The sequence below is a fragment of the Crassostrea angulata genome, chromosome 10 (assembly GCF_025612915.1).
Source record: "Crassostrea angulata isolate pt1a10 chromosome 10, ASM2561291v2, whole genome shotgun sequence".
Classification (NCBI taxonomy): domain Eukaryota; kingdom Metazoa; phylum Mollusca; class Bivalvia; order Ostreida; family Ostreidae; genus Magallana; species Magallana angulata.
Window position 1 is genome coordinate 22,962,893 of NC_069120.1, and position 13,180 is coordinate 22,976,072.

Here is a 13,180-nt window from a genome sequence, read left to right on the forward strand (position 1 = left end):
ATGTATATACAAGCTCAATGGAACAAATCGTTGATTGTGTGAATAACGGTGTTATTTATTTATTTTAAACAATTTAATTTTTATTACATTTACAAAACCCAAACTTGCATTGTAGCACTTCGTTCTTTATATTCATGGAACGAATCAATACTCCACCGGGAGGGGGATCGATAGCATACAGTGCTGCTGTGGATTCTATTGGCAAATATTGGCAGATTTCAAGTTTCCCATTAGTTATTCGATGTGAAGCGCGCCCGTCAATGGACGGACCCTACAACACCATAGGGATATCGTATACACGGTAAAAAAAAGTTTTATTTGATGTGATAGATTTATACTACGGATCTATTCTGTACTGCATTGTATCCTAGAGATACAGCTTCTGTTCATCATCATGTCCTAAACAGCTGAAGATGTCCCTTTTCTTTCCTTACAAATTATAATTAGATTACAACAACGATTGAACGTTATAATGAATTCAGAATTCCATATTTTGAGAAAAATATTATTCCTTTTATCTTTGTTGAGTGTTATGATTTATGACAGGCAGAATTATAGTTTGGTTTAGCCTTCATACGGAGCATCACATTTGTGGAAGCTATAGTATAGCTACAGTAGAGTTATAGATCACTATAGACTTCAAACTATATTCTGTTCAAAGATTTTATTAATCACATTTGATTAATTATTCAGTATTTTTAATAAAACCTAAAGATTCAAATGAATAAGTATGAAAAGTTTCTCCTTTAAACACCCCTCTAATTTGTCAGGTTCAAGAATGCAGCTAAAAATTGATTTTCAATGAGAATTATGCATGGTGATAAATGTTGTTATCTTTACTAGTAATTATTCTTCTCTGCCAGATGTATGTATCAGTACCTAACAAAGGGGAGCTTTAAATGTTATACCCTTGATGTAAGCTTCCAGGGAGCTGTCAGCAGGTCCCATATATTTAAGTTTTTACTGGTTCTAACTTATCAATCAACCAATTTTCATTTTCGTTAATACATTTTTATCCTAAAATAATACAAAGAAAACCTAACACTCTTTAACATGTAGTTATTATATAATTATTCAATGCATTGATTTGTGCCAAATTTTAGGTTCTAAGATACCTTAATTGTCCTCACTTAAAACACTTTGTCTTGTTTCTCTGAATAAATGCCAAAAAAAATTCATCAAATCATATGTTAATGGGATGAGCCATCCTAATTGGGTGACTTTTTGTTTGTGAGAAGCAGGGTTGACATGATACCTTAGGAACAGTACAACAAGACTGGGCACAGCACTGAGGACATGAGGTTGCTACAGATTCTGTTGATAGCCCTAGTACACACAAGAGCAGAATATTCATGGACAGAATATGAGGATGGTGCACATGGTTCGTTGGAAGGTGATGTTTTGAACTGGGCTGTATTGATACAGAATTATATTCTACAGGTACGAAGCATTTTATTTACATTTCATTACAGCAGTTGTATACCATTAATAATTTATTATCAAGTAATAGAAACTATAGGGCTGTTTGACTACAATATATATGTGACTAATTGCTTGATAAGTTGTCTTAAAACAACAGTACTTTTCTGTGATACCCAACATTAAAGTTCTAATAAATTATTCCAGTTAGCCAGTGATGGCATAAAGAAGGATTTTTCACAGGCATATCTTGACAGCGCAAATTACACCTTTGAGAGGAAGGATGGCAGAGATATTGTAGAGCAAGTAAAACAAGAATTAGGTGACTACTTCAGCAAGAAAAAAAAGGCAGCAGAGGTTGGTTTATTTATCATGATCATCATAAGGGCCCTCATCTGTGGGCCTCCTATAGTCCTCAGTCTCTCCTTCTCTCCGTCCATCCATCCATCTGTCCTTACATCAGTCAATCTGTCCGAGATCTCTCCCATCATATCCTCATTCCCCTTGGCCCAATGTGGCTCATACATCACCCACAGAGTGCCTTTGGGTAAAGGATGTGCAGTGACCTTTAACCATGTTTCTAGGTCTAAGGTTATGGTCATAGCAGACTTATTTAAAAAATCCTTATTTGGAGTATAGTATGCCCTCTCTCCCATTGATCAAATCTGGCTCATACTTCACTTACAGAGTGTCTATGGTCAAGGGATGTGCAGTGATCTTTAATGAAGTTACAGGGTAGTAGATCAAGAGTCAAGGTAATATCGAACCATGCAAAAATCATTTTTTTTTTCGAGCATATATTTACTCTCCTTTTGGTCAAACCTGGCTCATATTTCACGTACACAGAGCTTTTAAGGTAAAGGGTGTGCAGTGTTATTGAACCAAGTTCCAAGGTCAAATGTGAAGGCCGTAGCAGAAGTATATTAAAAATCCTTTTTGGGAGCATATCTTCTCTCACCTTGGTCCAATCTGGCTCATATTCACCCACAGGGTAACTTTGATCAAGGGTATGCAGTAACTTTGAATGATGTTTGTAGGTTGAGTGTCAAGGTCATATCAGATCATACATCCTTTTTTTAAAGCATAAATACTTTCCACTTAGCCCTATTAGGCTCATACTTTACATGAACAGAGCTTTTGGGTTAATGGTGTGCAGTGACTTTGATTCAAGTCAATGTGAAGGTCATAGTAGATCTTCGCGTTTGCTTAAACTTGCTTAGATTTAACAGAAAATGCCTGTATGTAAGGGACAGTGAGATTAAATTAAAAGTTCTATGCCATTTGGAAAATTAAGTTATAGGTCAAGGTCAAAGCCAAATTCTCTGAAATGCTTTTCATCCTATTGTCCATTATTTGAGCGGGCCTTTTGAGATGGTCACCATCTCAATGTGTTGTCTAGTTCATAATTGTAATCAGAAATTATGATGGTGTGAAGTCATTTTTTTCAAGCCATAAGGGTATGACTTGTGAATTCATAATTATAAAATAAAACATCTTTGCAAAAGTGTAATTACTTTTTATCCAATGATTATAACTATAAATCTCATAATACATAAAAAGTCTTTTTTATCTCCCTAGTACATGTATTATAATTTTGGGGTTTTTTTTCCAACTCTTTCAGTTTGATTTCCTTAGGCTTTTGTACTACATTAGTTTATTAGAAAATAAATTCTTTAATGAAGTCTTCTTTAATTTTAAGATTCTTGCACAGAAAGTAAAAGAGATTTATGAGGACTTCATAAAACACAAAAAATTTAAGACAGGAAAGTTAACAGACCTCAAGGCAAAACAGTACAGAGACTCGGATATTCCTGAACAACTGGCTGGAAGCCTAAAGTTTGCTCCGTAAGTGACTTTGTTTGTACATTAATTTTTAACTTCATTGTACTGGTACATTTTAAATATTACATGTAGTTTGTTTAAATCATTATCTATGCATGTGTGTATGGCACATTATGGTATATAAATACAATACTTAAGCTTGATATTATTTCTAGAATATTGGTGTTAAATAAGACTTTTACTGTATTGGAGAAAATGTCAGTCAGATATTCTTGATGCAGTGTTAGGAGTTACTGTAATACATTTAGTATATAAGCTATTTAAAGTTTTGCTAATATTTGACCAATAATGAGATTTAGTGATGTCCAAGTCATATCTTAATATCTCTGTACAGCTATTACAAACAGAATGTGAGTCAGGAGTTCTCTACTATCAAGATAGCTGATGAAGTTCCAAGAGAAGAGGAGATGACTGTGGACACAGTCAATTTTACTGCTAAGCTAGAGGACACATTCAAAGAAAATGCAGGAAATGATGAATTTCTCAGGTAACTTATCATTTTTACCGATAAATCATCTAGAATACTGCACATGTATTCCATAAGAGCATCATACCTCCTCTCATTTGGACTGTCCTTTGGGACAGTTTCAGGCAAAACCTGACAGATGCAGGCTGAGGAGAAATAATGTAATTTCAGAGTATCTTTGTTTTTGTGGCACATGGTCAGCTCACATCCTCATATCATTAACCATGTGGGAATTTTTTGTAACAAAAATATGATGTTTCTAAAGGCGAGGGATTTTTATTTCTTTACATTGTAAAACAATTTCATGAAAAGAAAATAAAAACCGCAGAGCCCAGTAATCAGCAAAACTTGCCTGCCTTTGCCCCTGCAAATATGCCAAAAGGGATCCATCACAGGCCAATTGAAATTAGGCATTAGATATGAACTTGTTTGTGTGTAAGAGCAAATAGTTATCTTTATCTCAGTTTTCACAAATTGAGTCCATCAGTGCAATTATTTTGCAGGTGGCAATACTTTGGGTCTACAGCAGGTATCGTGCGCATTTATCCAGGACGTGAGTGGTCAACCAACTTTGCAGGGTTTTACAATGATTATGATCCTAGAGTCCGCCCCTGGTACATTGCTGCCACAAGTGGACCAAAGGATGTTGTTATTGTGTTAGACTGCAGGTAATGTTCACTTTTCACATGCATGGTATTAAAAGTGGTATTGATGAAAAAATTAATGGTTGATAATGATGTTTGATTAATATTTATAATTTTTCATTTTTTTTAGTTTATCAATGAAAGGTGAAAAATTTAGTATTGCTAAAGGGGTTGCCAAGACAGTCATTAACACACTGACAAAACAGGATTATGTCAATGTAGTGTGTGCCAGAGCAAGCCATTGGGATCAAGTCGGAAAGTAAGAAATCCTTGATAAATAATTCATCTATACAAAAAACCTCTGTATCCTGTAACAAAGGAAATATATGAACCTTTGCTGCATTGCAATTTTAAATAAGAAGTTATGCAATGTTAAATATGTTTTGGATCAGTTTGAACAATGATTTTGTGATAGTGTGTATATTTAGAACATAATCCACTTTTTCATTCAATTAGCAGTCGCTAAATATTCCATTATGTGATGTTTTTAATTGTTAAAAATTTTTCACAGTTCACAGCGACGTCACATTTCAATTGACAGCTCAGAGAGCTGAAGCAAAAGAGAGATGATATTTAATTGGCCCAGAACTTTTGGTCAGCCAATAAAAATGTGGGTTATGTTCTAAGTAAATTAGATCATATTAAGTAAAATTTACACAACTGAGAAGCGGCTCTGATGCGCTACTCCTACTTCTTATATGCGTAAATATTACTTATTATGACTATCTATTTCATAGTAGGAATAGTAATTTAAACTAAAGGGTCCAGAGTTTGTGCCTACTTGTGGTCATTCCTCCTCTTCTATTACAACTTATTAATTTGGACCCCACTCTGCGGGCAACCTCTAGTGATCAGTCTGTCCATCCATTTTTGTTCTTTCATCTATCTGTCCATCCAAGATCTCTTGTCCGGAGCACATCTTCTCTTCCCCTGGCCTAATCTGGCTCAAACTTCACCCATAGAGTGCCTTTAAATAAAGAGTGTGAAGTGAAATTGAACCATTTATCTAGGTCTAAGGTTAAGGTCATAGCAGAATTATATGAAAAATCCTTGTTTGGAGCATACCTTCTCTCCCCTTGGTTCAGTCTGACTCATATTTTACCCACAGAGTGCCTTTAGTTAAAGGATATGAAGGGAACTTAAGGCATTTTCTAGGTCTAAGGTTAAGGTTATAGCACCCACAGGGTGCCTTTAGTGAAAGGGTGTACAGTGATATTGAGTGATGTTTGTAGGTCAAGGGTCAAGGTCATATTGGACCATGCAAAAAATCTTTTTTTCAGAGCATTTAACTATCCACTTAGCCCAATCAGGCCCATACTTTCACATAAACAAAACATTTGGGTAAAAGGTGTGTAGTGACTCTGAACCAAGTTTGAAAGTCAAAGAAAGGTCATAGCAGATCTCTTAATTCTCCAGTTTTAGACTATAAATCATTTTCCATTTCCTTAATTTTGCTCAGATTGAACAAATTATGTCTGTAGGTGAGGGGTAATTAGATTGAATTAAAAGTTCTATGCCAACTGGAAAGTTTTAAGTTATAGGTCAAGCTGAAAGAAAATTCTCCAAAATGCTTTTCTTCCTATTGTCCATTATCTGAGCGGGGCACTTTGAGATGGTTTAGTCGATTTGTCATTTTCCAGACTTCATTACTATGGAACAACTGCACTTAGTTGTCAACAGGATACCATGGTACCAGCAACTATAGCTCACAGAAAAGACCTCAAAGAGAAGATCCAAAAACTAAAAGCAGGGGGCACAAGTGAACTAGAGTAAGTTTGCTTTGTGTATGTACATGTAGTCATTACTATCCCAGTAAGTGATATAAGTACAGATATATGTATAATCTATACACCATCCAATGGGTCATTTTGAACCTTAATAAATAAAGGATGTCCACAAAATTACATTTTAATTAACCTTCATGTAAAAGACTATCCTTAAAAATTGGCCTCCATGAATTTAAATGACTCCACCTTATTTTACTTTGTAGAAAGGGTCTTGAAATAGCTTATGACTTGTTGAAAAGTAATCCACGTACTGGTTGTCAGTCTGTCATTGTTTTTGTTACTGATGGACAAGATACAGATGGGGAGAATATCAGGTGTGGTCCAGGTAAGTAAATACATACAATCTCACCTTATTTGATGAAGATTAATGAAACAAATTTTAGGGCCCTATAGTGATTGTCTTGTCAGGAACAAACCTTCTCTCCCCTCAGCCTAATCTGGCTCATACCTCACAGAGTGTCTTTGGGTAGAGTGTGAGCAGTGACCTTGAATGATGTTTATAGGTCAAGGTCATTGGACCATGCATAAATCCTTTTTTCCAAAGTCATTCAAGGTCACTGCTCACACTCTACCCAAAGGCACTCTCTACTCTACATTTAGCCCTATTTGGTTCATACAACACATAAACAGAGCTTTTAAGGTTAAAGGGTGTGCAGTGACAGTAAACCAAGTTTCAATGTCAAATGTGAAGGTCATGGCAGAATAATATAAAAAATCCTTGTACAGAGCATATCTTTTATCCCCTTGGTCCAATACTTCACCCACAGGATGGCTTTAGTGAAAGAGTGTGCTGTGACCTTAAATGATGTGTGTGGGTCAATTGTCAAGGTCATATTGAACCATAAAATATCTTTTTTTTTTCAGAGCATATCTTTTCTCCACTTAGCCTTGGCTCATACTTCACATAAATTGACCTTTATAGTAAAGGGTGTTTATTGACTTTAAACCAAGTCAATATGAAGGTTATAGCAGATATCTTAATTCAGTTTTAGACCATAGGTTATTTCCCATTTGCTCAATCTTGCTTAGAGTGAACCGAAAATGCTTGTATGTAAGGGACAATTAAATTGAAAGTTCAATGCCATTTGAAAAAAATTTTAAGTTATAGGTCAAGGTCAAAGCAAAATTCTCTGAAATGCTTTTGATCTTATTGTCCATTATTTGAGCGGGGCAGTTTGAGATGGTCACCATCTCAATGATGTCTATTAACCAATATAAATATTTTGCCATTTTAAAATATGTGTACTTGCATTACAGGCTACTATACAAGAAGTGGGTATGTTCCTGGACCTATCTGTAAGTACAACTGGACCAAGGTATGGAGTGTGGCTGATGGAAAGAGCAAGTACAGCTTGCCCCAGGTAAGCTTTCATTAAAAAGAGTTAGTCTAATATACACACAACCTTAGTAGGATTTATGGTTTTATTATACTGTAGAAACACTTTTATTCATTGGGTTAAATTTCGTTTTTTCTAAACCAGCTAAAGTTTTGTTAGGATTTTATTTTGTCATATTGTAATCTCTAAAATGCATCACATATCAACTCTTAATTTATGAATGAATGTACCGGTACTTGGATTAAATATTTGTCATGGAAATAACTTTGTTGATTAATACTGTCAACGAAAATAAGAAAATTAAATCCTCAACGAATATTTCTGCTTCTACAGTATGTAGAGTATACAGGTTACTATTGGAAATGATTTTCAGACCAGGATATTCAGTTACTTGATAAAAGAGGATGCTGAGGAGTTTCCAGGAAGATTGGCATGTAGTCATAGAGGAAGTCTTGTAAAGCTAAACAATGGACAGAATCTCATCTTCCAGATGAGGAATTATTTTGATTTTTTGTCATCCAGTGCCCTCAACACCAAGGCCATGTGGACATCTCCTTACCTTGATGCCTGGGGACTAGGTATCATGGTAACTTATACCATACCAGTCATTAGCAATGGCACGTAGGTATTTTACTGTAAAACAGGTTGAATGGATTGAGTAATTGGTATTCTGTTAGTTTCTTCAATACAGCTGGGTTTTTTTCATTTTTTTATACAGCACAATTGGAGTAGTTGGTGTTGATGCTACTTTGGATCAGATAGAAAATTTTCTTACAAAACATCAGTGGGGAAATGTGTATTCATTTCTTATCAATAAGGAAGGAGAGACAATTTATCATCCAAAATTAAAACCCAGCACAAACGTGAGGACTGAAACACCAGGGCTGCATTTTACAAAAGAACTTACGACAAATTCCTAAATATTTTCAGTCTCACAGAATAATTTTCAAAGAACAGTACTTTTATAAAAACATTTATTTACAGCTTTCAGAATAAAAAAAGAATGATTAATTTGTGATTAATAAGCAATCATTAATTTGGTCGTAAGTTATTTTGTAAAACGCATTCCAGGCTATCAAACCATTCCACAGAAGTATATTGATTTTAAATTGGCAGTATTAATTCGGTTTTGTATATGTTCATTTACATGCAGTTGGCAAAGTTTTAACATAAATGTATAATTGTGAAAAATCTTTCAGCTCTTAGAGGATCCCATATTTATTCCAATAACACAACTTGAAACAGATGAGGAGTTCCCTTTGATACTGAAAGACATGAGAGAGGGCAATACAGACATGAAAGTGATAGAACAAAAGGATAAATCCACTAAAGTAGGCAAAGTATTACATATATATATACTGAGTACTGTACTTATAGTGTATGCTGGATAATCAAATAAATTCAAAGGAAAAATATAGATGTGTATCTTACAAAGCAGGGGTTTCTTTTTTCCAGACTTTCTTCTATGCAGCAATAGACGATTCAGAATATTCATTTGCCTACATACTAACTGATACAGATAAGGTAAATAATATAATTGAATTTGTGGGAAACTGAATTAAAAAGAGTTGTTTTATTTGAACCATCTTTTGTCTTGGTTGAATAGAAAAAAAATCAATTTATTTTTGCAGGAATTTCGGCGCTCTCAGGAACCTGTGGACAGATCAAGTTACACTACAAGTTACTACAACCTATTGAAGGAATACTTGAACCCTGTGGTCAAGGAAGAGTTTCCCCATGCTTGGGAGGAGCTGGAGATTCTTGAAAACGAGACCCAGAGATACCCAGGCCTGACCATCAGTTACAAGCACTCCACCATCTTCTTGGCCCCCAAGTCACATTGTGACCCTATTCAGTACTTGTATGATGACAACCTGGCCAAGAAGACCATAAATGCACATCGCTATATGAATTCATATGAGACAGATGATGGATGCGTAGGTGACCAAGTTTATGACAAAGGAATAAGGTAAAATTTTTGAATATTTACTTTGAAATAAGAAAATGATTACCGGTATACATGTACATGAATATTCATCATGAACAAGCTTAAATCAGCAACATTGCAAAACAGATCACATATCAAATGAATAGCCCAGAATATTGAATGCATCTGGATCATCTTTGAAGTTTTTCTAAGAATAAGGTTGTTCTACAAATTTAGTAAGTTTTTACAAATTGAAGTGGAGGTAAAAATTTTGATCCTAAAATGCCAAGCAATGTGATATATTTTTTTTAAGGGCTGATGTTCTTATTACACAACCTATAGAGGAGATCTGGAAATCTCGAGAATTTGAGTCGTTGTCACAAGTAAAATGGACAAACATTGGACTGAGGAGTGGAGTGTTCAGAACTTATCCTGGTCACAGATCAAAGAGAGGATATGATCCAACAAAGTAAACTTGTGTTTAATATGACAAATTCTTTATAGAATAATATTTATTCAATCTTTTTGACAAGCAAACAAATGGACTATTGGGTACTGTTCTCTTACCATCTTGATTATATTTAGTACCATAGTTGATTTTTGACAGAAGAAAAGCTAGAAGATGCACTTACAGTCTTACATAAGGGTGCAAAGGTGTAAATGCCTCACAGAGTAAAATACCTACCGGGGTAGTTTGATTATGGGGAGGAAGAGAATCCTACACACATTTATTTTCAAGGTCGATTAAACGTACTGGTCAAGATACAGCAAATACATTTATCAAGATTATTATACTTAGAAATTTGGTTCACTTGTTGATTGGAAGAGAAATCTTTTCACACCCTTTTCACCAAATTAGATAGGCATATTAGATGTATGTCCTATAAGCTGAACTCAAGTTCTCTTCCTTTAGGCACTGTGGGTAATACCCGTTATAAATAGAAAGAAATCCAATCCTTAACCAGTGTTAACTTATGATGAACCTGAAGCTTACAGGGGTAGGATTTATAGACTTCATATATACATGCATATTTCAGGCGGCCATGGTATAGAAGAACAAGTAGTACCCCATGGAGAACCTCCATCTCTACACCTTACATGGATGCTGCTGGAGTAGGCAAGATTGTCACTATCTCCCAGGCTGTGTTTGAGGGAATGACACCTCGAACAGATGAAGATTGTTTTAATATCACACAACCTTTACCAGGGGGCTGTGTTTGTGAAGTAGATACTGACTGTATCAGTCGTAAGTAACATTTCATTGTGTCAGTTTCATAAATGATATAGAAAAGAATGAGATATGATATGGGGATATGAATTTTAGGCAATATGCTGACAAAGGCCCCTAAATGAATCAGGCCAATAAATTCAATAAACATGAATGTCATAGACATTTATTTCAAATTTAATTTTATTACAAGATCTGCAAGTGGGAATAACTCAGTATTCAAAAGTTAACTAAAATAAAAAAAAATTAGTTTTCCCCTCTCGATACGACAGTTAAATGAATCAGTGTGACAGCATTTGACCTGATGCAGGGGTGCCTAGGGAAACAAATCTTTAATTATTTTTTTCGGCCAAAGATGTGTTTCTTTTCTTTTTATTAAAATTGCAAAAGACAAATGTATTCAAAATTTGCTTCTAAAATATAAAGTGATATAATTTTGTAGTATCTTTGCATTTTGGTTTAATCAATCACTGAATCACAGTTCGTTATGTACATGCAGGTGTTTGTTATGTAAGTGAGGCACCAGGTCCAAATTCTGATCAGCGTCGCTGTGCGACAGAGCGTGTAGAGGGAGTAACAGGACTAGACATCCTATATGATGATTTTCAGAATAGAACAATGGAAGCCATGCAGGCCAGTAATGGCTTAAAATCCTGTAACCAGCACTACACATGTCCAAATGGAGAGGACAAGTGTCAAACAAGGTTGGCACTTTCTTTTTATGTTCCATGAGAATGAACTTAACTTTTAAATTGTTTGTTTGCAATTGAACCATTGGTCATATCTTTTGAGCTACACAAGATATGGTCAGATAAAAGGATTAAAAAAAAGGTCAAGGACAAAATTGGTCAAGGTCATTGATAGAGGTCTATGGGCAAATTTGCTTCCATTGATCTTTGAGAGGTAGCATACATTCGACTGTTTTTTGTTGAAATACAACATGAGTACGTATATTCAGTACAAAAAATCTATATAATTTTATTCTATAAATTGAAACCTTATACATATACTAAATAAAGGCAAAATTTGAGAGCCTTGCTTTACATGCAAGGGAAAACAAAATTTTTAAAAATGCTTTTAACCAGTACACTGTAATTTGAAAAAATACATGTACCTATCATTGTTCAGTAAAAACATATTTATCTATTTCTTTCCCGACAGATGTTACTTGTTTGACAGCAAGGCATTTCTGGTAATGGACCCCGACTTTTTAATAGCTAGTGCATTAGATGAAAGTAAATATGAACAAGTTCAACTTGGAACCAAAGAAGGTGAGGTTATGAAAGACCTCATCTACAAGCATGATTTCTTTGTTAGAGTAGAGAGCATTGATTTCCAGGGATCTTGTCGCATAACACCCGAGGAACCAAAGGTATCACGATAGTATGATCACAAGTGTTTTTTAAATGCATTAAAATGAAACATACTCAACATCTCATAGCAAAGTTTTTGCAGCAGTACTATTGATACTGTTTGACAGTTTATCTTTCAAACACTCTTACACAGTTATCTCTTGATGGAATTCCCAAAAATCCCGGGGAACAGGATGACTATATTAGAAACAAAGGTCCTATTCCACAGTTTAACAGTGAATATGGCTGCATTCAGGATGTAATTCAGTTCAAAACAAATGACAAGGCATTAGGTAAGGCTGAATATAGAATTTACAGTAACTGTTTTTTATAAATATCCTATGTTTAAGGCGGATGAACTAAAAATTTAACAAGAGGACTGATTTAATTTGTTTGTATTTCAGGACCAAGTGGAATGATTACAGGGAATGTATCTGGTCCGTGCATGTCTGGGTTTTACTATGTCACATCACTGCCAAAGACCAACCTTTATTTGCTCATCATAGAGAACTGGAACTCATACCCAGCTTCTCTGTTCTATAACTTCAACTGTCAAATTACTCGAAGGTATGTATTGCTAGTCATTTAGAATTTGTTCTGAAACAACAGATCTTTAGCTCTCAATAATGTGTTAATTACTGTGAAAGAATTCTGAGAAAGTAATTATGCTTTATTGTTCTCAGCATTGTGAACTCAGGAGCATATCGTATCATCAACGGCACATGCAATCAGGCTTCAAAGTCCAGTAGAACTCTAGCAGAGGAAGGAAAGTGTCCCAAGCTGTCTGACAAAGATCTTATGTGTATCTATACAACAGCCACACCGCTTACCTCAACTCCTGTCCTAATACTACTGACACTGTTCTGTACATATTTGATTTATCTCTGAACATTTTGTAAATATGTAACGCATTTTGGCAAAAAAAACTTGTACATCGAATTTTACATCGACAAGGGTATTTGTACTATGTTTATAGGTGTGATTTAACGAATTACACGTTTACGTTTGTTTGCTTTTATTAGAACTCCTTCAGTATTATTGTAGGCATGGATAGTTATGTACATTATTAACATTTTTGTGATAGATTACCAATTGTAGAATATAAACATGAGTTTAAACCCAGAATAAAAAGAATATGACATGACACATTCAGTTCCTTTAATACTTCTGGTTTTCTG

The 13,180-nt window shown here is 34.8% G+C and overlaps 1 protein-coding gene across 2 annotated transcripts; it reads left to right on the forward strand.

The window, feature by feature from the left end:
- The first annotated feature begins 13 nt into the window (after window positions 1-13).
- On the forward strand, window positions 14-13,146 carry LOC128165300 (voltage-dependent calcium channel subunit alpha-2/delta-2-like). 2 transcript variants are annotated; one of them, XM_052829699.1, is made up of 22 exons: window positions 14-301; window positions 1,239-1,440; window positions 1,627-1,776; window positions 3,119-3,264; window positions 3,596-3,748; window positions 4,231-4,395; window positions 4,502-4,630; window positions 6,012-6,140; window positions 6,362-6,483; window positions 7,416-7,519; window positions 7,869-8,116; window positions 8,214-8,358; window positions 8,695-8,826; window positions 8,951-9,019; window positions 9,127-9,464; window positions 9,736-9,891; window positions 10,460-10,668; window positions 11,150-11,354; window positions 11,812-12,022; window positions 12,157-12,295; window positions 12,407-12,569; window positions 12,686-13,146. In XM_052829699.1, exons 2-22 carry the CDS (start codon window positions 1,297-1,299, stop codon window positions 12,888-12,890), a joined length of 3,462 nt encoding a protein of 1,153 aa, XP_052685659.1. In that variant the 5' UTR covers window positions 14-301; window positions 1,239-1,296; the 3' UTR covers window positions 12,891-13,146. The 2 variants fall into 2 exon arrangements, with proteins under 2 accessions (XP_052685659.1, XP_052685658.1); XM_052829698.1 differs by having other exon boundaries at window positions 15-301; window positions 1,242-1,440.
- Window positions 13,147-13,180: the final 34 nt, after the last annotated feature.

Bases quoted from the DNA above. Each gene is read 5' to 3' on its own strand.
- LOC128165300 (XM_052829699.1), top strand. From the start codon at position 1,297: ATGAGGTTGCTACAGATTCTGTTGATAGCCCTAGTACACACAAGAGCA. The intron at 8,117-8,213 runs GTAGGTATTTTA...TTTTTTATACAG, and splicing joins CCAGTCATTAGCAATGGCAC to CACAATTGGAGTAGTTGGTG. The intron at 8,827-8,950 runs GTAGGCAAAGTA...TCTTTTTTCCAG, and splicing joins AAAAGGATAAATCCACTAAA to ACTTTCTTCTATGCAGCAAT.